The 27,500-nt window shown below is 46.5% G+C and overlaps 1 protein-coding gene and 1 long non-coding RNA gene across 4 annotated transcripts; one reads left to right on the top strand and one right to left on the bottom strand.

Moving 5' to 3' along the window:
* Positions 1 to 7,328: 7,328 nt before the first annotated feature.
* On the bottom strand, positions 7,329 to 15,606 carry LOC113965838. The gene is made up of 3 exons (XR_003533659.1): positions 15,492 to 15,606; positions 9,408 to 9,522; positions 7,329 to 7,602 (listed from the first exon to the last, which is right to left on the bottom strand). It is a non-coding gene; the product is annotated as an uncharacterized LOC113965838 (long non-coding RNA).
* Positions 15,607 to 15,976: 370 nt separating this feature from the next.
* Positions 15,977 to 25,915, top strand: PICK1 (protein interacting with PRKCA 1). Of its 3 annotated transcripts, none has more exons than XM_027680260.1 (13): positions 15,977 to 16,044; positions 16,830 to 16,921; positions 17,667 to 17,778; positions 18,248 to 18,376; positions 18,499 to 18,565; positions 19,830 to 19,919; positions 20,343 to 20,396; positions 20,496 to 20,558; positions 20,907 to 21,040; positions 21,795 to 21,887; positions 22,861 to 22,911; positions 24,215 to 24,359; positions 24,613 to 25,915. In XM_027680260.1, exons 2-13 carry the CDS (start codon positions 16,881 to 16,883, stop codon positions 24,852 to 24,854), a joined length of 1,221 nt encoding a protein of 406 aa, XP_027536061.1. In that variant the 5' UTR covers positions 15,977 to 16,044; positions 16,830 to 16,880; the 3' UTR covers positions 24,855 to 25,915. The 3 variants fall into 3 exon arrangements, with proteins under 3 accessions (XP_027536061.1, XP_027536064.1, XP_027536063.1); XM_027680263.1 differs by lacking the exon at positions 15,977 to 16,044 and adding an exon at positions 16,051 to 16,171; XM_027680262.1 differs by lacking the exon at positions 15,977 to 16,044 and adding an exon at positions 16,187 to 16,742 and having other exon boundaries at positions 16,828 to 16,921.
* Positions 25,916 to 27,500: the final 1,585 nt, after the last annotated feature.

Genomic DNA, 27,500 nt, shown 5'->3' with positions numbered 1-27,500 from the left:
GGCATGTTGATCTGGATATGCACAGGAGCTCTGTGGTGATTTTTTACTTTTTATTTCAAATGGCATGACTCAGAGATTGAAACATTCTGCTGAACTTGAAATAGCAGGTTTTATTTTGTGGTTACTAGGCTCTTGTGTCTGATCTCTCATCTTTCAACCTGGGTTAAGTTTTAAATGCAAAATGCTGGCTTGAAATGAAATGTCAGAAATTCACTTTGAAAATGTCCATTCACAGCATTTTGGCATTTAGAAAAGAATAATTCAGGAAAATTGCCTTGAAATGAAATATTTTGATATTTTAAAAATTTATCTCCCACACTCGCTTTCTAGTCAAAAGTACTTGTTGAATTATGTCTGGATTTGCAACTGGTTTCATTTCTCTGAAGTCCCATTTCTTGGTAAATTATTTACTAATAATTTCTCCCCTAGTACCAATCGTTCCCACATTCAGATGATGCCACATCCTTGCCATTCTTGGGAGGTCTCAGGGTCTCCACGAAGTGCTGGAGTGTGGTTGGGTTCTTGATTTCCCTGAGTCCCACCTTGGCACAGGTGATCTCGGAACTCATGGCAGGCCTGCCATCAGTCGATGCCACCCACCCCCTGCAGGTCAGGTGTAAAGCCCAGCACTGGCACAGCTGTACCTCTGTGGCCTTAAAAATGAGAGGCTTAAGTGGTCGCAGATGTTTGTGCAGCTGCAGCTCAGGGTGTTTCTAAAGCGACATGTGAGGAGTGGCAGGGATGTGAAGGGCTGAGAGGAGGGAACAGGACAGACTCTCCCTCATCACATGGATATATAGCAGTGCATGCCGAGGGACCCCTTTTCACCTGAGTGGAAAATGAAGTGTGTCAAAGCTAAGTAATATTGCTGACTTAATTAAAGCTAACATTTTTCATACTCTCTTCTCCCATGTAAACATAAAATGAGAGAGTGAATTGGCCATAAAGAGATATGCAAGGTAGTGATGACAGATTGTACAGCTGCCAGCAGCTTCCCAACGCCTCATTGAAAAAGTGGTTCAGCTCCCCAACTCCTCTTCTGCCCATCACACTTGTGCACTTCTCTTCAACAGAAGCCTGATGATCTTCTTTGCTATAAGAAATTATCAAACATAATTCTGGCTTCCCCCAGTCAGATCCTGCTCCATATCCAGCAGGTACTTCCATACCCAGTGTCAGCTAAAGCGTCTTCCTCTGAAAAGAAAGAATGAATAGGGAAGATTCAAAGAATGAATAGGCAGTTGTCCAAGCAACAGGACAAGAGGCAATGGGCAGAAACTGGTGCACAGGAAGTTCCACCTGAATATAGGGAAGAACCTCTTTACTGTGCAGGTCACCGTGTGCTGGAATGTGTTGCCAAGACCGTTTGTGGAGTCTCCCTCATTAGAGAAGTTCAAGAACCATCTGGATGCAATCCTATGAAACATGCTCTAGTATGACCCTGCTTGAGCAGCAAGGTTGGACCAGATGACCTCCTGTGGTCCCTTCCAACCTGACCCATTCCATGATTCTGTAAATAATTCCCAGCATCAGTCAGTATCACTACTTGCTTAGATAAAACATTCAGGTCCACTTGTCCTTCTCTTCCTCTAGTCCAGTGAAAGGGGACTTCATAGGACTTCTACATTAAAAACCCAGAGAGTTACAGGGTTTTCCTTGAAAAAATTTGGTCTCATGAGTACAACAGCAAACTGGAAACAGAGTATAGTTTGCCTGTGCCAACTTGAACTGGTAACAACATCAACCCTTCACCTGTGCTGGACAATCACAGGAATGTATTGAAGCCAAATCCCCTCTGAGACTCTCATGGCTCTCTTTTGTCTCATGGGCAGTCTAAGCTTTGCCCAACCTAAGGCTATCTCTCAATCTCATCAGCCCTCACAGCAGGTGGCACTTGTGGCTTTGAAGGAGAAGTTAGTGTCGGCCCAGAGTAGGTCATGACGTGACAGAAAGGACAGAGCACTGGGACCTGGATTTATAGCAGGCAAGTGCACCCCTGAGTATCCTCAAAGGCAAAGTCTAGCCTGAGCTGCTCTCCCTGCAGGCAGCACCAGGATCACACTGCAGATGTCCTTAAAAGCATTCAGTGGGCAGTGATGAGGATGAGTCAGGTTGTCTCAAGGCTGTGCCTGCAAAGCACTGCAGTTTGCAGCAGGGAGCACCTCTCCTTCCATATGAGTAGGTAATAGAAAAGAAAATAAATTCTTATTATGTACACGAAGAGGATGTCTCATCCCAGACCACGTGAGAGACACTCCTTGGACACTGAGGTCTCAGCTGTGCTCATGGTGGACCTGACTGCTTTCAGGGGCATCCCTTGGGGTAGGGACAGGACTGTGGCACTCACTATGAACTTCACAGTCTGAGCAGTTGTCAAGAATTTTGCCACTAGGTTTTGCCTCCCAAACTCCAGGGAAATTCAAGGAACCACTTGCCAAAGATGGTCTGGGAGTTTTAAATGGATATCAGCATTAAGCTGGAAATTCTTAACAAGCCCAGATCAATTTCCTAATCAAGAGGTACATTTGGGATATTTTAAATCTAAGTGTCACCTCTTGGGAACAGCACAGGCCCTGTACCTCTGAGACAGTTCAACGTTGTGCATTTTGCTCAGGAGCAGGGAAGGAGTCATAGCCTGCCGGGATGTGCAACACGGTGACTAGAGGAGCATGGCACTGCTCACTGAGCATCCCAGCCCAGATGGCACAGCTGAACCTGGCGGGCAGCAGGACTCCCGGCACCGCCGGCTGCACCAGTGCCTGCTCCCACGCTGTCCACAGCACAGCTGCCTCATGTCCCCTCCTCTCCCTATCCCCCAGAGGACAACACTGTATCCGTGGTCCCCTGGCTACCAACGTGGCCCCTCTGTCAGGGGTTCCCTGGCTCACTGGTCAGCTCTGTTTGAATCAAGGCATGAGAATTTCTCCTTCGTTCGCACAATCATCTTGCCTTGCCCCCCCACCCCGGCCATCAATATCCTCCTTCCCTGCCTCCCTCCTCCTTCCCGCCACCTCCCCCTTCTCTCGCTGGAACTTCCCTGCAGCTGCAGAGCTGGCCAGACAATCGGGTGTTTTAGAGAAATACATTTTTGGGCTAATTTGCCATGCATAAGTGTTTCTCTTACCCTTTAAAGGCAGGGAACAAAGAGCACATTCTCTGGGAGCTCTGCCCTGTTGTGAGCAGCCCTGCAGCTGTACAGCACTGTGCTACCCTCCACTCTCCTGCTCCACTCTCTGCTAACTGTGCAAAGAGATGGGGCTCTGCTTCTCCCCGGGACCACAACATCTCCAATCCGTCACTACACATTTCTTTCTGCTTTGTATTTTTTTTTAAAGCAGAGCCAGAACAAGTGGGGAGGGAAGGGATTTGGCAGCACTGTCACCTAGACTGATTTGCCAGATCCTCCAGGTAAAGTCTTTTATCTTGAGATGTTGTTTATTTAGAAACAGTCTTAATTTTCCTTTATTTGGGGCTTAATCCTGTGTCCAAGTGAAGTATTTATTATATCCCCTTGATAAGTAACACTGGGGCAATGTGTTATACACACCATATTAGAATGCATGAAATTTTGTCCTATCAAGAAAACCTAGTCAAAATGCAAGTCCTGTGAGAGGTTTACAGGTTCTATTTCTCACTTCAAACACTGATAGCCATCCTTGTCCACCTCTGGAACTGTTCAAGGTCAGGTTATGTGGGGTTTTGAGCAACCTTGTCTACTGGGGTGGCATCCCTGTCCATGGCGGAGAGGTTGGAAATAGAGGATTTTTAGGGTCCCTTCCAAACCAACCGTTCTATGATTCTATGATTCCTGACTGGGAGGATTTTCCTTTTTAAGGCTAAGATGCTGAGTGATGAACAGATTTGGCCTGGTGCATTAGACTGGGGAGAAGACTCAGATGTTCTGGCATGAATCACTCACAGGTTGTGGGAGAAGGAGATACCCTGGAGCAGCTGGACACTGAGGATTTTTGTCACTTTTTGAGAATTCCATTTCAGCACTTGCTGAATAATCTTCTTCCTATCCATAGAAAGCTGCCCAGTAAACTGCTTCCCAAGTGGAGTGATAGGTTCTGATATAAGCAAAACAAGGCTTTTAAACCAGCCACAGTAAACTCACTCACACCATTTTAGCAGCACTGTATCTAGGCAAATTCTTTCCATCAGCCCACTCCCATCTGCTGTAAATATTAACTCAGTCCAAACCAGGCCCATTTTCAGATCCAAATTCAACACAGTCTAAGGCAAACCCAGTCAAATCTAGCCTACATAGAACATGCCCATCACCTTGCTCCCTATGGTTTTGTGGGAGGAGAGGTTCGGAGAGGTTTGGAGAGGTTTGGAGAGGAGAGGAGAGGTTTGGAGAGGAGAGGAGAGGAGAGGTTCGGAGAGGAGAGGAGGTCAGGAAAAGCCAGCTTGGAGGAAATGATAGCTAGAGAATTGTATGGTATAAGAAGGTGTAATCAACAGCACCACCCAAGTGCTAGGACAGTGGGACAGGTTGAGCCTTACCTAGCACAGTCCAATAAATCTCTCCATTTCTTCCTGACTCTATGAGCTCTTTGCACTCAACAACGTTGGTAGCCATATGCACCCAGGACCTAGGAGGCTGTGAATGGAGACAAGGCTCAAAGATGTGCATTAATTGACAGTGTAGTAGCACTTGCTCTACACAGAACACCACCTGCTTGTAGCTCAGCTGAGGTCTCAATGCTCTGAGACTCCTGCCTTGCTGTGCTACTGTGAATGAGTTGTAGGAGGTAGCAGTGGAGAACTTCAAGTTTTTTAGTTTTCAAACCTCATTTCAAACTCCAGAACTCTCTCTTCTGACCTTACAGTAACTCCAGTAAGTGCCAATCAGGTATTAAAACCATAGTGCCAAGAAAAAGTCAATTTTTGCCAGACTCACACCTGCAATTGTGAAAATCCCATTGAGCAATGAGTTTAATCATATTTAGTATCCCCTCTGGGTAAATGTCCTCCAATCCCTCTAGGAGACTGAATTTGAACATTTCCCTGGCAGGACTGCAGGGGACATTACACAGCGCAGGTGGTCTAAGTAGCACAGATAGGTTGGACTCTAAGACCAAGTGCCAACACAAACACCCAAAAGCCCTGGATGAGGTTAGCAGGAGCAAAATTCAGCTCCAGCCTTTGTGGTTACCATCTCAGTAAGACAGAGGGAGAGATAGAAAGGAAAGGGAGGGAGAAGGTCAGATGGTGGGGGAGGGCTGGGAGCCTGCAGATTTCTGTTGCCACATGATTTTCCTGGTTGTTTTCAAACCGCTGCTCTAACAGACACACACGAGTCCCATGTGATCGCTTATTTACGAAAGCACAGTTGTAAAGCTGTGTGCATCTCACATCCGCTCAGAGCCCACCTGACTGCGGGCTCCACAGGCAGCCACCGCATCCTCCCCATCTGCACCATCAGGCCAAGGGGGATGGGTGACCCATGATGAGTGGACACTGCTCTTGACCTTGTCAGACAATGAAGCAGAGAGGAGAACTGCCTTTCCATTTCCAGACTGCTCTTTGCACCCCTTTGCCTGGCACTGTGTTAGGAGGCTCCAGAGGTAGGGTGTTGTCCCTTCTGTACTGTTATAAGTAGAAAAAGCTTTTCTTTCAGATCTGTCTGTCTTGCTTCTTCTGTTTTGTAGAGCACCCAGAAGCAAGCTCGTATTCAAACCACCACAGCCTATGCCTATATCCACCATCTTCATATAGGTGCAGATCCTGTTTCCTTGGGTAGAACTTTTTCTGGTACCATCATCACAAAAGTCTCCTTTCATCTGAAGATCCACTCAATAAAAGAGGAAATCTCCTTATAAGGAACAGGGAGGAGGTGAAGGGAGAGAGTTCACTATTAAATAAAGATGGTTGTTTCTTTGGAAATGGAGGATTTGGCTTATCTTCAATTCATTTGTATAGAGAAACCCTAACTTCAGTAAAATTGTTCTCAGCCAAAGGGAGGACTAAGACATGAACAAGAGAGATGAAATGTGTGAGAACAGACGTTTTGAAGGCCAGCAATAGAAACTGAATTCACAGAGGCCATGATGGGACAAGATTATTCTGCAGTAAACCATTTATTTTTTGGGTGGTGTTTTTCTTACTCCACAGTCCTAGCTGCCAGCATCCCTAAGAAAAACGTCAATGGGAAAGAGTAATCATTTCATATGCTGCAAAACCCCCTACAGTGATCTTTTCCAAAACCAAGGCTTCTATGAAGAAAGGACATCTGACATTTTAAAACTTTGGTAGGGTCAAACCACCCAACATCATCCCTACCTCCTTTTCCCAGACAACCAAACCTTGTTTTAAATTGCCCAAGAGCCAAGACTGCTACCTCGCCACACAGATTACGCCTCCCATGGCCATGCCTCTTTCCCTCATGCTCAGTAAATCGCCTCCATGAAGGGTTAATTCAACCAAGGCCTTTTACTCCAAGTTGTTTTCCAAGTAGCTGAGAGAATAGGTCTCTTGTTACAAACATGGCTTCTGGGCATTTGGTGATGCTTTCCCTTTTCTCTCTCTCATTACTACAAAAGGATCTTTTGTTCTCATCTCTCTGTCTCATTTACTCTCCCCCACCCTGCTCTCGCCTCTTCCCTCCATTGGCTGCCAAGTGACTAAGGAATGGCAAAAAATGGCCATAGCTTGGTCATGGCAAATATTTCTTCCCTTATTATCTGATAGAGACCTTGAGCATCTCTGTGAAGGGCCCTCTGCCTTCCCCCGGGCTTTTCTTAGACGTGGGGAAAAATGAGTCAGACACAACACGGCAGGATATAAGTTGAATCAGCCCAACATGCTAATGGAAATGTCTTGTGAATTGAGTCACGGTGTCTGCTTCAAGAAAATTAAATGATAGGGACCGAGAGCTGGCAGGAGTCGAGTGGCAGCTTCAGCAGCTCTAGATTTTTATGGGAACTCGGCATTTATTAAAAAATACATGGGAGGCACAAAAAAGTCACTTTCTTGCCTCCACGTTTACTGATTCAGCTGTTTGTAAGCTGGAGCCATCACTCTTTGTTGGATGGGTTGTAATGTTCCGATGGTTTCTCTGCACTATTGCTGTAAATCTTCTTGTGCATGACCTACCACAGAAAAGTTGTGGCAAATCCCCAGGAACATTGTCTTCCCACACCCCATTGAAATTATACCTCAGGCATTCCCATAGGCATCCTTCTAGCTACAGTCCCCCTGCACATGCTGCTCCACTGAGTCACCTCACACATACACAGATATGCATAAGATCACATGACACCAAAGTCACTGCAACTTCTACAGTGACCTTTCTGCAACAGAAACAATTCCTTAGCCACATTCCCACCTCCCTGCCTTTTACAGCATTTGGGTATATACTTCACTGATACTGTCTTCTGCAAAAAATAAAATTCCTCAGTTTCACCTGAAGCAAATCCTCTTGCCTTTCTGCTCACCTTCTCTACTCACCCTCTTGACTCCTCTGACCACCCTTTGTCCTGAGTTCATTTCAGTCCATGTCATGCTTTAGGTGAACACAGCATATGCTGCTCGGGTCCATCTGCCAAGCTTTCTGCACTCTTCTCCCATTCAGTGCCTTAACTGTTTTGGAAGGTCCTAGAAACAATAATGAAATTTCAGCCTTAGCAACGTCCCGCACACGCAAATACAAAGCTGTGGACGTAAGGCGTTATGCGGAGAAATTTTACTCCTGTAGCGAAGGGGAATGGACTATACAGATAAAAGGGCCATTATATTCCCACATTAGAAGGACTTCTTGTCTGGTGGATTTTAACCAAGCTGGTTAAAACATCATGAAAACGATGCACTGACCAACTCTTTATATTCATATGACTCTGTCCACAACAAAGATTTGTGCTTAGTCAGACATATCTGTTCTGAAACAGCATGCAGAGCAGCTTTCACTGTAAAGCCTCAAACTCATCCAATGTGTAACAATTAAGGAATATATAATAATCCTTCTTCCTGCCTCCTGGCTTGATAGCATCTGAATGAATCCCAACATAGATCCTTACTGCAATCCCAGCTGTGCCCCACCACTCCCACAGTAGCTCTATGTACAGAGTGCTTGCCAGGAGTGTGCAGTCAGCCTTAGTAGATAAACAATGATCATCTCCATCACAAAGGACAACTGAAGGACCCTGAGATGAAGAATTTTACTCTTGTCAAAAAACCAAGTCTCTGGAAGATCCAGAAACTTGTTAATTCAAATGTTGTGCATCTAATGCTACAAACATAAACCTCCCCACCAAGCATTTCCCCTGATGAAGCCATGCATTGCTGGATCCTCTTGGAAACCCCCATTAAGCAACACTGAAACTTTAAGGAAAAGGTTTTCCTTCTCCCTGGTTTCAATTCTCCTTCACAGGGTGGGATCCCACTCTCCCCAAGTGAACACTACTACAGTCAAAGGCATTACGCTGTCTAGAGAGCCCTGTCAGGGTCATCTTTGCACCCCATGGAGACCAAGAGGTCAGCTGTTGAAGTCTCTTGGAAAAAAAATCTACCACCATCTCTTTCACAGATGAGAAGCCTAAGGATTATGGATTCTTACTCAGATAATTTTGGATGAATCAAGAAAAGAGAGGAAGGATAGCTAGATGGCTAAATAAAGCCAATGAGATCACATGTTCTGCTTTTTTATCTGCTTTTCTCTTTCTGCTTTTGGACAACAAAGCTTTCTTTGATACAGAAGAAGAGGGGGTAGGGAGGGTGGGGAGAGGGGGTGCCAGAGTCACCCCAATGGCCCCTGGTCACTTATCCACGCTCCTTAATATGATGTTCCCACTGACAGAGACAGAAAAAAACAATGATCTCATGATTCCAGAAACGATTCACGCAAACAACCCTGGGACATCGGGGTGAAGGGGACAGAAAAGAGGGGTAGAAGATGAGTGAGAATTAAGGCGAGAAAGGGAGAAGAAAGGTTAGAAGTAGTAGGGAGAGGGTACGTGGGAATCAGGACCTTGGAGGGCAACTGTGAATGGAGGTAGACTGGAGGTCACAATCCAAAAGAGAATGCGTAGAGGGATTTTAGAGAAAAGGAGAAGAAAGAGGAGTCATGAGACCAAGGATAACAAGACTAGTGGAAGAAGGTTAGGTGTGACATTGTATGGCAGGACTGAGGGAAGGTCAGGGTAGAGTTGACTGAGTTGTCAAAATGTAGGAAAAGGGAGCCTGGGCTCAGAGGCGGTGTGGTGGGATGATGAACAGGGATGGATATGACAGTGAGAAGGAAAGGAGGGGGAAATACCTAGGGGTTAGGAGCAGAAGAGTTAAGATTTGCTGAAACTTGCTACTTCTGCATTCAGCTACACAAAACCAGGTCACCAAATCTGCCAAGAGAATAATCCTGGTCTCTCTCCATCCCAGAGCCAGCAGATGCCAGAGAGATTTATTACCTGAGGCATTCAGCCGTGTCCAAAGGAGGCAGTGGTGAGGCAGTGTGGCTGAAGACAGGCAGTCAGTCTGGTTTCCACTTAAGTTGGCTGATCTCTCTGCAGGAGACCTTCACACCTACAGAGGGGAGTATTACACCTCACCTGCCAGCAGCCATTTCCTTCAGCTTTCTCCCTTTCCTTCCCTCACATCTACTTGTTCCTCCTTCCCTTCTTCCCTCCCTCCATCCTTCCTCACCACCTTTCCACAGAGAGACAAGAGCTCAGCACAGTTGGCAGAAGACATCCCACTTTCTTCTCCATTCCCCCAGGGGACTGCTACCCCAGTCCCACTTATCCCAAACCAGTGAAGCAGCCAGGGCCTCAGAGGAGACTTCTGAGCCCATAGGGCTCCTGATGGAGCTGGGACAAAGAGTGGGATGAAAGGCTGGGGAAACAACTAAAAGAAAAAGTGTCTCCTGCAACAAGCTGCCATCTCCATGTCTCACAGCTCTCCCCAACACTGGTCTGTCCCAGGGGCTCATCACATCTCCCCCTTCTCTGTCTGCTCTGTGGCAGCTAATCGGTGACCCACTGACAGTCTCTGTCCATCACTTGTCTCTGCACACAATGGGGTAATTAAACCCTGACCCTGGGCTCCTTTTATCCATTTCCTCTGTACAGTCACTCCCCAAAATGGCAGAGGGGAGGGCCTGCTGTGGAGGCTCCTGCCCCAGTCTCCAGCTGTAATGAAGATGTAAAGCATAGGAAGGACTTTCTGTGAAAAAGAAAGATGCTGAAGGGGCTGCAAAAGAGGCATTGACTAGTACAAGGTGCTGAGCTCTGCTGACCTACCTCCATCAGGCAAGGCTTTTGTAAATCTTTAGTTCTTTATCATCATGCCCACAGGTTGTCCAGCATCCTTCCCCTGCCCAAGCATATCTACAGAAAACCCACCACTCCTCTGAATGTCCTCACAGCAGTGCCTGGTGTGGTGCCCAGCTCAGGTCTAGCAAAGCTTTCCAGGAGCCTCAGTATACCCAACCCTGGGCTTGTTCCTCCACAATACCTCCACAATGCAAAGCTCTGCACTCTCTGGTGTGAACCCATTGCCTCCACTCAGACTAAGCCCAGTGCCTCAGGCCTGACACTTCGCTTTTTCCTCATGAAACACCTGCAGAAGGGCAGAGGGAGTTCTTGGTGACAGGGTGCATCCCATGGAGTACAATGGATGGACACAGGAGCTGGTCAGGACAAGGTGACAACATCACCTCCACAGCAGGAATCACAAAATGCTAGGGAGGAGGTCTTTTTTTTTTTTTTTTACTTTCTTTCTCTTTCTGCTTTCAGGAACTCCACAAAATTTATTACCCAGATGCAGACTCTGCTTCCTCCTCCCTACCCCGAGTAGGGAAGCTGCCTCCCTCCCACACATGAGCGAGAAGGGCTGGGGAACGGCATGACGGGTAAAGCAGTGCCCCTGAACAATTAAGCACTGTCTCAGGCATTGCACACCCTTGTCCCGGGAACAAAAGAGTCACACACAAGAGACCTGACTGTGAAGCCTCCATCCGCTTTCATCACTGACCCCCAGGGCTATCAGGGCACAAGGTCAGCCCACTTAAACTCCAAACTCAGCCAGAAATAGAGCTGGGAAGTGGGCATGGGTGGCCAACTGCAGGGGTCTCCAACCATTTGAGGGGTTCTTTGACTGAGCCATTTCATTTCATCAAAGACACATTTTTTTCTGGAAGGAAAATGGAGAGCAGTGGGCGTGAAGGGAGTAAGGGGGAGGCAGGGTGTTCACCATGAATTATGACCACTCTCAACAAGAGTCTTTTACATTGCAGAGGTGAGGAGAGGATGGAGTAATTGGGCATGTTAGACCCATGCATAAAGAGGGCAAGTCTCTGCCTGTTTCCCACCCTTCACTCCACCAGTGCTCATGAGATGTGGTCCCCCATATGCCCTGTCGCCATTCCATTGTGGAGCTCAACCCCTCAAGGGCTCATCCCAAGGATCACAAGGTTTGATAGCACCCTGACAGACCAGCAGTGACCCCGGGCTGTGCAACAGTGTGTGGTCATGCCCCTGGTATAGAAAGGCTGAAAGCTGCCTTACGAATAAAAACCCATCAACCAAGCCAGGGCTCATGCTTTCCACCTGCAAGGTCTCAGAAAACCTATTAAGCTTTAAGTTGCTGGTTTTTTCAGGTTGCAAATACTGCCTTTGCAAGTAATGCTTTCATAGAGGTAACAGTTGTACCTTCCGGGGGTCAGCACTGAGCAGTGTTTAGCAGTGGGTAAGAACAGATGCTCCTGAGATCTATCTCTTTGGCTAGGAGGAGAAATCTGTGGGGTACTGAAACGTGTTTGGTGCATGTGGAAATGCCACAGAGCGTTGTCCGTTTCACCCGACTTCCCTCTGGGTAAATCTCTGAGAATCTTAAATGCAAGAAATTTCAGAGGAAGGAAAATTAAAACACCTGGAGAAAGCAGTCTCCTATTCCACCTCATTAAGGCTGTCTCCCACCTGCACCACAGAGAGGCCACTGCAGGTGTTTGGAGCACCCAGCAGAAGTGGGGCAGGGATAGGGCAGGTAGGCTGTGGAGTGGTGGGCAGGGAATAAAATCCTCACACTCACTGAAAGTTGCCTCCAAAATGGACAACATGGCTCAAGGGACAGCAATCAAGGAGGATGTTAGCTCAGAGTTAGTTGTGTTGACACTGAAAACAGTAGCAGAAAAGCAGCCAGAAACATGAGATTCAGCACAGCCCCAGTACACAGAAATGCATCTGAGTGCCAAGAAGCTAGCCAGTCATGCAACGTGTGATCTGCTTGCAGACTCCTTATTACACATGATGAAAGACAAGCAGAAGGGAGTTTTAACTCTCAAACTTTTCATGGATTGTGTATTTGGGGGTGGAAAAACGTCTGTACGTGCAAACAGCACTCTTGATCCAAGCTGTATTGGTAAACTGTAAGGAGTGAGCCCAATTTTCAGGAAAAAGCTGCATTTCACATTTTTTATGCAATTACTCAGACCTATTCTTGAAAATTAACAGATTCCTGGGATTTTTTTTTACAGGTTGGCTAGCCTTATTTTTTTGGATGCTAGGTAACCATTTTCATCAGTAATTCATTATTTATTCCCTTTGGAGGAGGCAATCAGCTGGATTTCTAATATTGAGACAGACATGGCTTTAGGGCCCATGCGGAGTCATTCTCCATCTCACACAAAGAGAATCCAATCGATCTTGGACACATTGGGGCAGCTGTGCACAAAAGGCAGGGTCAGTCAGCACACACATACAAAGGCCAACGTTCAGGGACGTACTGAAGGACATGCACAACGCGCACACATCACTGGAAGAGCACAAAAGCAAGGCACATCAGACCTACAGGTTTTGGCCTTGTCAGTGTCAACAAGTCTGGTTTTTCACCTCGGGCCAGTACTGTGTATTGTCTTTCTTTCTAATGGCAGGAGCTGCCAGCAAAGGAGACATTCACTGCTCGTTCTTCTCCCTTGCAGCTCTAGGAGCAGAAGTGGATGGCAGGAGAAATGAGGTTCACAACTTCTTTTAACCAGACTGTTGTCCAGCCATGCACAAGGCCCTGAACAATCCCCTTGGGCACAAGCAAATTATTTACGTTATGCAGGTGTTCTTCTAGATGCGGGGGGAAACTCTTTTTACTCTATTTCTCCTTGCAGTAAAATAGGAGAAATATCCCAACTTAGCAAACCCTGAATCCAGGCCCCTTCCTGCAGCAGCAGTTCCGGGAAGTGCCCACACGGTGGCGATGCCCCCTTAGAAATGGAACGCAGCTGGTGGCCAGGGGAGCGACCCTGCAAAGTCCACGGGAGACAGCGCAGGGACAGCGCGGGACAGGCGGATCCCGCCGCACCGAACAGTCCTGCTGGGGCATGGGACGGACAGCAGGCTCGAGTTGTGCCTCTGCCGACGATCTGCCGTGTGGCGTTTGCTTAATGAGCTCTCGTCTATATTAGCTGTCAGCTCTGGGGAGGGTTCTGCAGAGTGACCTCTGCTTGTGTTGCAGGGTCTCTCTCAGGACCACAGCATGGCAGACTCTGACCAATTAAATTTTCACTGTATTTAGGGATGGATATTCCACCACCTCTCTGGGCTGATATAAGAGTGTTTACCCACCGTCACAGTGATTTCCCCCCCCCCCCTTTTATTGTACTGTAATTCCATCTTACAACTTGCAACCCCTGCCTCTTGTGTTTTGCTATGCAAAAGCTCTGGGAAGAGGCTGGTTCTGTCTTTCCTGTATCATCCTCAGCCACAGTCAAGCGCTGTTGCACTGCTGAGTCCCAGTGAGCTCCTCATGCAGAGATCAGGGCCTGGCCCATCAATTCTAGAGCTTCACTGATGTAAAACTCCTGTCAGTGGCCAGGGTCAGGATGTCAGTCTCTTCTCTTCACAGAGCTCCCACCTGAAGGACTGCATTTCTCATTCAGCTTCTCTTCATAAATAAATCACTTCTTAGACACAGGACTTCAAAATGATTATTCGCAACATGCTCTTGCCCTTGTACTCCAGCATTGTGGGTGGCTTCAGCTGGTTTTTTGATGTATGCAGAAAAGAGGCTCATGGGGCTGCACACAGCAAACACTAACCACCCTCTCAGACAGCAAGAGAGGTCATCATCGTCAGCCAGTCCTTGTTCCTAGTCATGGAGGTGTTTCCAGTTCAAAAAGTTCAGTATTGGGGGGGGTTGATCTGTGACAGTGAGTTGGGTTTGGCAGCCTGGTAATTGCTCAGAAGCAGCAGTGGCTGGAAGAGATGACACATAATGCAACAAGGCAACCACATGCTTCTGGGAAATCAAAGTATTCTCCCAGTTTTGGTGCTGTCTTGATGGAGGCAGAAAAACCCCTGACTACTACCCCCGCACACACCCCAGAGGAGAAAAATGTGGGATCCTGCCACCCACATGGAATGCAGTGGTTTTCATATGGCTGTGCTGACTGGCTCCCACATCACTGCTTCCATAGGTCACCGTGGGCCTGTCAGCAGTAGGGGTGATTGTGCTAACCAGTTTCATGGAATCACAGAATAAATTAGGTTGGAAAAGACCCCTGAGATCATCGAGTCCAACCTATGAGTCAACACCACCATGGCACTTAGTGCCATTTCCAGTCTTTCTTTGAACACCTCCAGGGATGGTGACTCCACCACCTCCCTTGGCAGTCCAGTCCATTCCAAAGTCTAATCACCTTTTCTGTGAAGAAATTCCACCTAATGTCCAACCTAAATCTCCCCTGGCACAGCTTGAGGCTATGTCCTCTTGTCCTATCGCTGGTTGCCTGGGAGAAGAGGCTGAGCCCCACCTGACTACAGCCTTCCGTCAGGTAGTTGTAAAGAGTGATGAGGTCTCCCCTGAGCCTCCTTTTCTCCAGACTAAACAACCCTAGCTCCTCATAAGACTTGTGCTCCAGACCCTTCACCAGCTTCGTTGCCCTTCTCTGGACACACTCCAGCACTTCAATATCTTTCTTGAACTGAGGGGCCCAGGACTGGACACAAGATTCAAGGTGTGGCCTCACCAGTGCCAGTACAGGGGAAGAATCACTTCCCTGGTCCTGCTGACCACACTATTTCCGATACAGGCCAGGATGCCATTGGCCTTCTTGGCCACCTGGGCACACTGCTGGCTCATGTTCAGCCAGCTGTGAACCAGCATCCCCAGGTCCTTTTCCGCTGGAAAGATTTCCAACCACTCTGTCCCCAGCCTGTAGCACTGCAGGGGGTTGTTGGGAGCCAAAGTGTAGGACCTGGCACTTGGTCTTGTTGAACCTCAGAGCTCTTTGTGTCCCTGTTGTCACTGAATCATCAGTCCAGGACATGTTCACATTCACAAACGTCTTTCTGACCCAGCCAGCACCAGGTGTTAGTGTGGGGTACATCACCTTCCAGAGGTAAAAGCTCTCTTGTTTTGGCAAGTGGCAAGTGCAAGACAGTGTGTTTTCCTCGAGATGAGCACACTTTGGATGCCCCTCCTGGTGCTGGCATCCAAAGTGACATCGTGGTGATGCCACAGTCCACTAAAAACACCTTCCCATAACTGCTGTGCCACAAAACCTGCTCAACTCCGCAGTTCCCATCCCCTTCTGCTACTGCTGCCGCAGCCGGGGCAGCTCCGGCTCGGCTCCTCACTGAGCCCGAGGGCAACGCTGAAGGGAGGGAGGGAGGAAGGAATGGAGGAAGGGAGAAAGAGGGTAAGGAAGGAAGGGAGGGAGGGGGAAGGAAGGAAGGGAGGGAAGGGGAGGAGAGAAGGAGGGAAGAAAGAAAGAAAGAAAAGAAAAAAGGGAGGGAGAGGGAAAGAAAGGAAAGAAAGGAAGGGAGAAAGAGAGGGAGGGCAGGAAAGAAGGAAAGAAGGAAAGAAGGAAGGGAGGGAGGGAGAGAGGGAGGAAGGGAGAGAGGGAGGAAGGAAGGAAGCGAGGGAGGGAGGGAGAGAGGGAGGGAGAGTGGAACGGGGGCGCCGCTCCCAAGATGGCGGCAGGCGCGCGGCGGTGCCAGTCCCCATGGCAACGGGGAGAGCGCGCGCGCAGAGGGTGGGGCTTCGTCGCGCGGTTCGCGCGGCCCCGGCGGTGACGTGTCGGCGGAGTCTGACGGCGCCGCGCGGCCGCTTCCGGTGAGCTCGGGTCCCTCAGCGACGCCCCCCGCGGGTGCCCCGGGACGGTCCCTGTGGGGCGAGCGGGGGTCCTGCGACCCCCCTTTCCCCGGCCGGGCCAGTGCCCCGGGGCCCTCCCCTGCCCCGGGTCCGTGCGCTGCGGCCGCCGGGAAGGATGCGGCACGGAGGGCTGCCGGTGAAGCCCTCACCCCTTGGGGTCGGATGTGGTGCAGTTAGGAGGCCACAAGCAAAGGCTGTCTGCTAATTGCTGCCCGAATATAAATGGGAAACGAAATGGTGTTTGTGCACGGGAAAATAATGAGGCTTTTCTGCGAAAAGCTTAGCGCGGCCTCCCGCTACAGGAGGTGAACGTCAAAAAGTGGCATGACCGGCTGCGAAGTCAGGAACCACATGGAGATGTGTGATGGATGTAGGAGATAGAACTGTAAATGTCTTTAGCAGCCGTGGTGCAGGTCGAACGTGGGAAGAAGCAGCTTCCAGAAAGGACCACCTTTTGTTCTGTGCTTTGGAAATGCTGCATGTGTGTCAGGTTTTTTTTTAAACATGCGGGGTTTGAAACATGCAGCATTCAAACTCGAGGACTTTCTCCTGTCTTATGCAGAGCAGAGAACCAGAGACATTTGACATGTTTGTCATCTTTGATATAAGAGCAGAGACCGGGATGTGGCGTTCAGAAAAAAAAACAAACAAGGAGAAGGCAGTCAATAAGGGTGACAGATTGGTTCTCCGCAGTTTTCTATTGAGATCACTCATTTATTGGGGTTTATTCTGTTCTTTCTTCCCAGGGAGTTTGAAATAAGCAGCATCAGACAAACAAGTTCCACTTAACCAGAACAATGTTTGCAGATTTGGACTATGATATTGAGGAAGATAAGCTGTGAGTATTTCACTTGTCTTTTCCCGTTTTTTCTAACAATAGAAATAGTCTTTGCAGCCAAGACCTAACAAGAGTTGATAAATTTACCTGCTCCTGTCAGTGTGTGCTGCACGTCATACTTGCTGTTCAGTCCTGGTTTCTTGCTCCGTCTGGAGATTGGGGATGAGGCATCACTGTGCTGGTGAGCAAAGGAGAAAGTTTGTGTTGCTCTGCAATGGCTGCCTTGCATTTCTGATTGCAAAGCAGTGCTGACAGGTCTTCTGTAAATTACTGGCCTTAGCCAGAGAAAAAAACACTTACAATAGAGGAAAGATAACAAGAGGCAAGAATAAGTGGAAACTCCGGAGTCCTTTGGTCTATAAAGGGGAGAACACTGTCATTTCCTAAGCAAGTAAAAGGTTTGATGAGATTAGCAATTAATTTAACATTGAGCACTTGATTTGCATCTCATTTATGCTGTGTAAGTTTTCATCTCGCTCCAGCACTAAATGATAGTGTTTCCTCAGTGCCTAGCAATGCATGAGGGTGTCTCTCCCACATCTAATCCTTGCATGAAGTCCCAAAAAAGATAGCCCAGGAGGTGTTCGTGCTAGTCAATGCTGATAGACTCTGTGACAGAGATGAAGGGATGAATTCAAATGTGCAGTGCCCGTTATGTTTTTGGTTTGTATCAACTCAGATAAAGGAGTTGTTTCGTACACAGGCAGCTCTGCCTATGTGTTCATTTATTCCTTTTTCCTTCTAGGGGCATCCCCACTGTACCTGGGACAGTGACCCTGAAGAAGGACTCTCAGAACCTGATTGGAATCAGCATTGGGGGAGGAGCACAGTACTGCCCCTGTCTCTACATTGTCCAGGTGGGCACTCGGGGAGGAGGAATAAACCATCTTTGTTGGCCTGAGAGATGGGAAGCGTGGAGAAACCTATGCTGTATGTTTTTATCACAGTGGGAGATGTCTCACTTTGCAGTGAATAAGATTTCCTTATCCTAGTACCTAATAGGTGTGGAAGAATTAAATTAAGGCTTCTGGAGTTATCCTGCTCTTTGGACAGCACGTTAGAATTCACAGGGGAACAGTGTGACATTCTCAACATAGGAAATCAAACACTTGAGGAGGTGTAACCTGGAGGCGAGAACTTCCTGAGATGATCGACCCACCTCTTAGCTCGGGAAGGGGGAAAACTGCGGCTTCACCATGAACAAAGTACAACTAAATCAAATAGGAGGAATGTAATTGTTCGGGCTTCACTCTTTAGCCCTGCATTCACCTTTCTCTTTCTCTTGATTCCAGACTCTCTTTTTGTCCTCTTTCTCCTCTCTGCTAGGTGTTTGATAACACTCCAGCAGCCTTAGATGGCACCGTAGCAGCTGGCGATGAAATCACAGGAGTGAATGGGAAGTCTGTCAAAGGGAAGACCAAGGTGGAGGTGGCCAAGATGATACAGATGGTGAAGGTGAGAGGTAGGAGGGGGCCACTGGAGCTTCTGGGTTGTAGTTGACAGTTTATTGTCCTTGGGTTAAGGAAGCCACTGCTACTTGCTTCCAGCACAGAAGTCTTGGATTTGTTCTTTTACAGGGAGAAGTGACAATACACTACAACAAGCTTCAGGCTGACCCAAAGCAGGGCAAGTCTTTGGATATTGGTAAGACTGGTTCCTCTCACTCTACAGTGTTAAAATGATGGGGAGGGATGAAAAATTGGTCCCAGCTAAAACCAAAGTTTTCCTGTGTCCTTTCTTGCTCTTGACTCAGTTGTTTTCAAATGGATACTGTCAAAGAGAATTACAGCCTTAAAAAAATCCATTCCTAACTTCTTGAGATAGTCTTGAAAGTTAAGTCGAGGCTTGACTGTTGTTGTGGGAAGCTTGTTTTTCTGTGCTGTGTTTAGCATGGATGATGAATCTCAACTGCATAATTTGATTAATTTATTTTTAATACATGTGACCTATGCTGATTTATTAAGATTTTTAGCTGTACACAGCAATGTGTCAATCGAAAAACACTGGCAATTTCTCAGCTTGGAGAACAGTGATGAAATACCTATCTACACTGAGTTTTGTACAAACATAGATTTTGTGGGAGAAGGGGGAGCCTTTATTGATAAAACAAAGTGTTTGTTTTGAACTAAGCCTACACAGCTGTCTCTCACTTTCCAAAAAAATCCATCTCTTTTGTTTGTTTTCATTTCTTTTCATGGTGATTATGGTGCTAATGAATTGACAGGGATTCAGGAAAATCCTGAGTAGTGAGATGGACTTCTGAGGAAACAGAAGTGTGGTGAAAATATGGAATTTTCCGGAGATGCTGAACACTGTGGCTTAAGTTGAGTTCTTGGGATCTGCAGGCACCGCAAGTTTGCCTCTAAAGTTTGATGAGTCATCTGATGCCAAAGAGGGTATAACTGCCTCTAGTAATTTGCAGGGTATGATTTGCACCATTACATCAAGAGGTGATGAAAAGGTTTAACTAGGATTCAAAAGATAAAAGTAAGGAAAGGGGCAACACTGAGAATGAAATCTTGTTTATCTTGCTTTCAGCCTCGTCTCCTCATTTCAGTTTGAGTAATACAGTGGGTAGCACAAGCAAAGTTGGGTTCCAAATATCACGTTACGTTGCTGATAGCAAAGTGATTGATTGGAATAGTCTTCCAGAAGAATTGCTGCAGCTCTATTGATTGAGGTATATAGGATGTGAGAGCAGAACAAATAGGCAGGTTAGAAGATGTGTTATGCATGGCTGGACCAGAATGTCCTGTTTCTATGGTGTTCTCTTTCTACTTGCCACCTCAATACTGGGTTAAGTGCAGTTTTATCCAGTGCCTGGGAAACCAGTGAAGTGTGCTAGTGAGCTTTTCATGTCTGCAGAAATGACCCTGATCCTGGTTTGCAACTCTTTTTTGGCCTTTAGTATTGAAGAAGGTAAAGCATCGACTGGTGGAGAACATGAGCTCAGGCACAGCAGATGCCCTGGGGTTAAGCCGAGCCATACTTTGCAATGGTAAGTGTTGTCCAGGAGGACATTTCCTTAAGGGAACACTCACCCTCAGATGTTTACCTGCTTTCTATTGTAACTTGCATGGTCCACGTTATTCCTTATAATTCTTGCATTCTGCTCTGCCTCACTGTTGTGATTGCCTCTGCCCTTCCTGAGTGATATAACTGGGGCAATTTAAATGTTAGCTGAGGTCAAATTAATTTAAAGCAGGGACCCATTAGTGAATGCCAATAGGGGATGACCCCACATTATAAAATAAATTTGCAGATATTTTAAAAGCTTCCCCTGCTGTTGTACTACAGGACAGGCATTAAGGGGTGAGGGAAATTTGAACCAAATATGTTAAACTGGTGTTTTTCCACTCAATCAGGTCTTAACTGTGTCCTGAATTGGATTGCTGTAATTCTGTATTCTGTTTCTATTCAGATGGGCTAGTGAAGAGATTAGAGGAGCTGGAGAGGACTGCAGAGTTATACAAAGGTAAATTGCATCTTCCATCAGACACCAGATGGGAGAGAAGGATGCCTCCGTTATGTTTCAGTGAAGTGACTCAAATGTTTTTTCTGGCTTCCTTCACAGGCTTGACAGAGCACACCAAGAGTCTTCTCAGGGCTTTCTTTGAGCTGTCTCAGACACATAGAGGTAAAGAATCTTGAGCGAAGGGAGCACAAATCTCCGACCTCCCAGTTTCAGGAGTTTTAGTCAGTACTTAGATGCATGATTCCCACACTCAGAAAAAACGAAGAGTTGCAGAAATGAGCTGGGAAGGGCCACTCGTCTGCATTAGCAGTCATGGTGCTAACACAGGCCCTGTCTTTCACATGAGACGTTGAAGAAATGCCCTGCCAACCTCTGGTCTTTAGGGAATATGTAGCATCATTCCCCAGCTAATTGTAAGGTTATGGGAGGGAGTTATAGTATTGGAGGCAAGATTTTTCTCCAGAGCTGACCTCTTCTTTTATCTTGTCTGTATTTATTCTGCTCATCCAGCATTTGGAGATGTTTTCTCTGTCATTGGTGTAAGGGAACCACAACCAGCTGCCAGTGAAGCCTTTGTGAAATTTGCTGATGCCCATCGCAACATTGAGAAGTTTGGGATTCACCTTCTGAAAACAATTAAGCCGGTAAAGAATTTAACCATGGGAGTAAAGGGTCAGGAGAAGAGAGGAATCTAGAAAGGCAGAAGCCTGTCTTTGAAGATGTGATCTGAAAGCTTATTCATTGTGGGAAGAACGGTCCCTGTCTGCTTTCCTTCAGGGAACTCTTTATAATGAAAAGAATGTGAGAGGTAACATAGTGGGTGTATCAATCTTGTCCCTGTGACTTTTGCATATGAATATATTCCTCTCCATTTGGGAATGAGGGGGTAGTTTGATCAGTGTAGTACCTGATATTGGTACCCATAATTAAAAGATGTCACTCAAAGAGTTTAGATAAGCTATCCAGGAACAAGTTAAGGATTTCAGTCAATATATTTCAGAGTCTCCAGGGGATCTATCCACTTAGTTTAGCAAAGAGGGTGTTGATTTGGGCACCAGTTTCAGTTCCATGTTGGGTGGACAGTGTTGGGTAGTGAGACTTTGAGTCCAGCAGAGCTGTTTTCAGGACCAGCTGAAAATGAAACAAGACAAGTCAAAAGCAGATTAATTCAGACTACAAGTGAGTAATGCATTTCTAACACTTGAACCACTTGGTCGTGACAGTTATGGAAGCTGTGATCATGGCAATTCTGAGTCACGATCAAACATTTCTTTCGAATATGCTGTATTTCAAAAAAGAGTTAATTTGAGGCAGTCTCATGACCTGCTCTGGGTAGAAGGTTATTTGATGAATTGTAGTAATACTTTTATATTCAGCAACAGGGTGTTTCCCTTGCAGATGCTTACTGACTTGAATACGTATCTGAATAAAGCCATTCCTGACACAAGGCTGACTATCAAAAAATACCTGGATGTCAAATTTGAATATCTGGTGAGCTGCTTGCTTTTGGATTTTCTTAAGTACTGGTTGAAATTAAGTCTCATAGAATCATCCTGAAAGTCACATATAGCCTATACAATCACATATCCATCCTTCTACAGTCCATGAGAGAATGCATTATTTTTTCCAGTTCTTTGCTTACTGCCAGATTACTCAGATTCAGACACTTGCTTTTAACCTAATACTTCTCACTGGTAAGAAGGATCTCCCAGAACTCAGATGATTTATTTTCTAAATGAAATAATTTCCTGATTTATTTGTAAAGAGTTCCTATGCAACTTATGCTCTTGAACTCCTCTAAATAGATCTCCAGTCCATAGTTTTCTGGTAATTTCGGAAAGTCTTTAGCCAAAGTAAATGACTGTCAAGTCATATTTGCTTTCATTTAGACCATGCTTTTTTTTCTTTCTTCATTCCACTCCCCCCTTGTTTTTTACACCCAAAAAGGGTAAGGTTGCTAAGTGCACCTGTTCTATAACTTTAAGAATTTATTTCCTTTTACCTGTTGAGAGAAATATTTGGAGCTGCGGCCCTAAGGCAAGAGAATATGGCAGCGTCTCTTCCTACCTCAATCCTTCCTGCAATTAATCTTTTTTTCCCCTCTGTATTTATTCCTGTCTCATACTTTTCTTGTACTGTGTTTTCCCAGACAGCAGATGAACACAGGATTTTTCTTTTACTAGATTATACTTACATAAAGTATTTGCCTCTTTAATAAAAATACTAAGCACCTTCTCTCTCCCCCATTGTTCTCTCTCCTCATCTTTCTCTAAATAGATTGTCTTTCCACCTTGGATGTTTAATATACTCTGATCCCACTGTGCTTTCCTCAGTAGCTCTAGCATTGAATGACAATCTTGAAACGATACAACCCTATGGGTATGGGTGATGATGAAATTGCCTCTGATTTTTAATATTTCCTTCTTGTTTTGCTTTTTTTTAAATTATTTTAAATTCTACAAAGTCTTACTGCCTGAAAGTCAAAGAGATGGATGATGAAGAGTACAGCTGCATTGTGAGTACCAGTAAAATTGCAAAAGCACTCCCATGCCTGTCAGCACCCAAACTAGTGAATGCATCCTAAGAATTACACACATTTGTTCTTAACATACTAGAAACTGGGGATCCTTAAATGCTACCTGGGAAGCACTGCCAGAAACTGCCATGAGTCACTAGTGCTGTGGAATAGTAGAGGGACCAGACATCTCTGTAGCTTGTTCTCTCAGTGGCAGCCTCTCTGAGTGTTAAGTATGATTAGGTTATGTAAGGAAGATTAAGGTGTTATCTTCACAGATTCCATTTGTGTGTAGTGTACAGCTTATCATTAATTCTGGGCTTGTTTCTGAGAAATGGAGGTTTAGCTTCTCTGCAGCAAAACTCATGTGAAACTGCATTTGTAAGTGAGGAAAATTGATTAAAGGATCTTTCTCTTAACAATAGAGTTTTTATAGCTTAGGGTTTTATGACTTTAATCCTTGACAGCTCTGTTTAAGATACCTACAGGTGTCCCATATATCCCAGTTTCCCTGCATAAAAGTAAGATCTTTTTTTATGCCAGGTATGGATCTCATAGCAGGCATTAGATTTTTTTGGAATGCCTGGTTCCACAGTGCCAGGAAGGAATAAAACTTTCCTAACGCAATCTTTCATTGTATCTTTCCTTCTAAATAGGAAGGAAAGAATTATCAGTCTTGCCCAGCAGAGTAACATTTCTGGGTTTTGGCAGATGCAGTGTGCATTAGCGAACCATAGTGCGTAACATGGATTTTTACATATGTTATATTTACAGGTGCAGGGGCAGAATGCTGTTCTGCTCACAGACCTAACCCCTTTTTCTCAAAAGGGTTTTGTGGGACAACATATAGGTCCCTTCCTATATGGTTTCCAACATTGTGTCTGGATGGTTGTAGATACCACGGGGTTTCCTGTGCAGTCCACATAGGGTAAAGCTTGCAGAGGAGGGCAGAATTTTTTGTGTGATTGATATGAACGTGTTTGTTCATAATGCCTGTCTTAATAGTCCAGATAAGAAGCTGTGCCACTTCTCCATGCTGGGTTGAAAGGTACCTGTCGTTGCTTAGTAGTGGTGCTTTTCTTTGCTGTGGTTGGTGTGTATTTGGCTTCAGAATGACCTCATTGAGTGCCGGTTGTGAATGTGGCTCAGTGTTCCTCATGTTTCCTGCTTCCTGACTGCAGTTCTCATGAGCCTGAGAGTTCTGTAATAACCCAAGGTCATTGTGAGTCCACACTTATAGGCAAACTGTGTATAAGCACTGTTGTGGGAGTCTCTAAAATGGTGCTTTTGGTGTTTTTGGCAGGCTCTCGGTGAACCCCTCTACCGGGTCAGCACTGGGAACTACGAGTACCGCCTTATCCTGCGCTGCCGTCAGGAGGCTCGCACGCGCTTTGCCAAGATGAGGAAGGATGTGTTGGAGAAAATAGAGCTCCTGGACCAGAAACACGGTGAGTCTGGAACATGAAGGGGTCAGGCAGACACAGCTTTGGCCTTCATGCTCCTCCTTCCTCTCGGCTCAGAAGTCTTTGCTGAAGAACGGTTTTGTGACTGTGCCCAGACATCCCAGGGCCAGGGGCCAAAAGGGATTAGTGCATAGGAGACTGTATCTAATGCTGGCAAGGGAGGCTTGATCACAGCCTTCACAGTTTGGGAAGAGGGTTTCCACATGATTTTTTTTTTCTCAACATGTCTCCACTACAGTGCAGGACATAGTGTTCCAGCTCCAGCGTTTTGTCTCCACGATGTCCAAGTACTACGATGACTGCTATGCCGTGCTCCGAGATGCAGATGTCTTCCCCATTGAGGTGGACCTTGCCCGCACAACTCTCAACTATGGGCAAAAGGACACATACACAGACGGGGCAGAAGAAGAAGGAGAAAGTGAGAGAGAGGGTAGCGGGAAGGAGGATGCAAATGGAGAAAAGCTCATTGATGATGCCTGAGTGTGCCGGCATGGCCAGAGGAAAGACTTTGCAGACTGTTATGAAAACATATATTTCACATGGCGATTCATCCTCTGTGATTTCAATGTATGTCCAGCCTGGGATTCCTCCTCTGCTTTGGGTGAGGGTAGCTGGTTGGATTGGAACCAACCTCTGCTTTCCTCGCTTTTCCTTTGCTTGTTTGCCTGGATATTCTTTTTTGCCCCCAGAGACTTCTACTACCCAACTTGGGTACTGAGGTGTGGGGAGGAAAACTCCCTACCACACTGCCATGTGACTCTGGGCAGACAGGACTCTGCTGAGCACGTGGGAAGCACCGCACCCCTCTGGCACATGGAAGCCGGCTAATGGTTTGGAGCTCTGTCCTCCCCTTGTGCTCTGGGAAGTGTTAGCATCAGCACTGTTTTATTCACCCCACCACTTGCTGTCTCCAAGCTCCTTCTACGGAGCCACCTTAGAACTGTGATGGAAATATCCCATCCTTAAACTACAGAGGAGAGATGGGAAGCCTTGAGGAGAGAGGAAGACATGCACTTTAGGCAGAGGCTTTGAGATTTTTTTAGTGCAAAGCATTACTAGCGTGCCACCCCATGCTCTCCTCTCTGCACAACCATTTTGTGCTGCCTTTGGACCAGCGAACAACAGTAGCTAATATCCCATTCCCTAGCACAAGGGAAGAAGGAAAAGGAAACCTGAGGTAGGTGAGGCTGCTTGTTTCCTTTTCTCTTCCCCTCCCTCCATCCCTGTGGGCCAGCCCCAGATGCAGATGGTGCTTTCTCTGTTAGTGAGCAGCACAACTGCCAGGAGTGGTGTGCTTCTTGGGGCAAGGGTTTTGGCTTCTCTGTCACTTCATTCTAGTGGTCATGAGATAAGTTATTTAAGGACATTAATTTATGATCGAGATGGTTTGGTTTGGTTTTTCTCTTTGATTTGTTATTGGAGCTTCTTCATCTCAGTGGATGCCTGCAAGAAAGCCATCCATGGTCAAGCTGCTCTGGAAGATTTAGATGGACTCCGGTGTACTGACTGTTGTCTCTAATAAAGAAAAATGTGACATTCCATTTCCTGTCCTTCATGGGTATATGTTGGGAAGATGGGTGTCATGTGCTGGCCATTTTTTTTCTTGCTCATAGTGGTGCATAATCCCTATACCAAGCTGTGGTGGTCACTGCAGCACAGGTTTCCCGAGGAAGAGGCTTATAAAAACTGTAGCAAGAGCAATCTTCCATGTAACACCAGCTTCTCTGCATCTTGGCTTCCCAGGGGAACACCAGCCTTTTAAAGCCACCAGTTGCCTCGGTCCTGCCAAGGTGCCATCCTTGCACCCCTCCAGGGCCAGCTTTTCCACACAGCTCAGCTGTTGCATCACAAGCTTCAGCTGATGCTTAAGTCCCTGATCCTCTTTCAGAGCTGGCTGTTGTGCCAAAACATGGAGCAGTTGAGAGAAACAGGCTTCAGCAGAGCCTGTCTAAAAGCCAGCAAGGCAAAGTGGAAGGCAGCATAGCCAGGTTTTTAGGAAGAGTTCTGGGAATCTTGCAGCACCATCTGTAGTGAGATCTCATACCCAGGACTTCTATGTGCTTTTGAGAGAAGATTTAAGAGGGGGAGGCTTAGTGGGAAATGTTGACTGGTGACAAGGAAACAGTGGGGACCTTGTTCTAGCGACCTGCCTTGCTGACAAGGGCAGTTGTTTTCATGCTGTGGACCTTGGACCTCGGAATTTGTGAGCTCCTTCTCGGAGGAGGCACTAGTGAATAAGGGAAATGCAGCCTGGGGGACAGGGATTCGAGATGGCTGGGGAAAGAGCTGCAGAGCAACTTGGTGGAACAGAAACAGGGATCTTACCTTGTGGGGAGGGAGAACAAGCTTGCAAAGCAGTGAATGAAGGCCTACAGGGCCCCATCACGCTTGCTGCTGCTCTCATTCTCACAGGGCTTTGCATCTGGGGTTTATCATGGTACTTACTCTGATTTGCAATGTTTTTAAGTGAGTTTGAATAGGAAAAAGCCCAAAGTCACCACTATGACTGGCTCAAAATCAGATCTAACAGTAGTGTTACCCAAGGTGGGGTAGGGTACAGCCCCATGGGGTTTATCTTCTCCCCTCCAATTTCCAGTTCTTCTGTCTCTTCTTAAACTGACATTCTTTAACAGCTTTATTTTGCTCATCATTTACTGCTCTTTCCTTGGGACCATCTATAATGAAACCCTTTCCTTCATGCTCCTGCTGTGTTTAAATGGCTTTATGGGTCCTGCAGGTTTGGCCAATTACCAATTAATTTGTAGTCAGTCTGGTGTGGAATGAAACACCTCTTTTGATGGCCCCATGAGCTGCCTTCCCTGTAGCCTTCTGCTTAGTTTTTGATCCCTCGTTATAGTCACAGGTTCTCCCCAGGGTCTCTGAGGTGAAGCAGTTCAGGAAACCGGAAGAAAGAGCTTTGGTCAGGGGTGTTTATAAAAGATCCAGTCCTTAAAGCAGATTAGAAGTGGTTTAAGCATGCCAGGGAAGGTTGTCCTCTCTGAATCCACCACTGCAGCTGGGGGTGAGGGGGTCATGCCTGCCTTACCACGTGCTCCAACACTCTCTTTAGTGGCACCCAGGGGCTGGGGCTTGTCCTCCTGCTTTACCTTTGATTCCTTTATGTAA

This window comes from Neopelma chrysocephalum, unplaced genomic scaffold (assembly GCF_003984885.1).
Source record: "Neopelma chrysocephalum unplaced genomic scaffold, ASM398488v2 Primary Assembly neopelma1_59, whole genome shotgun sequence".
Classification (NCBI taxonomy): domain Eukaryota; kingdom Metazoa; phylum Chordata; class Aves; order Passeriformes; family Pipridae; genus Neopelma; species Neopelma chrysocephalum.
The sequence above is the reverse complement of the archived record's forward strand: the minus strand, read 5'-3'. Positions and strand labels throughout refer to the sequence as shown.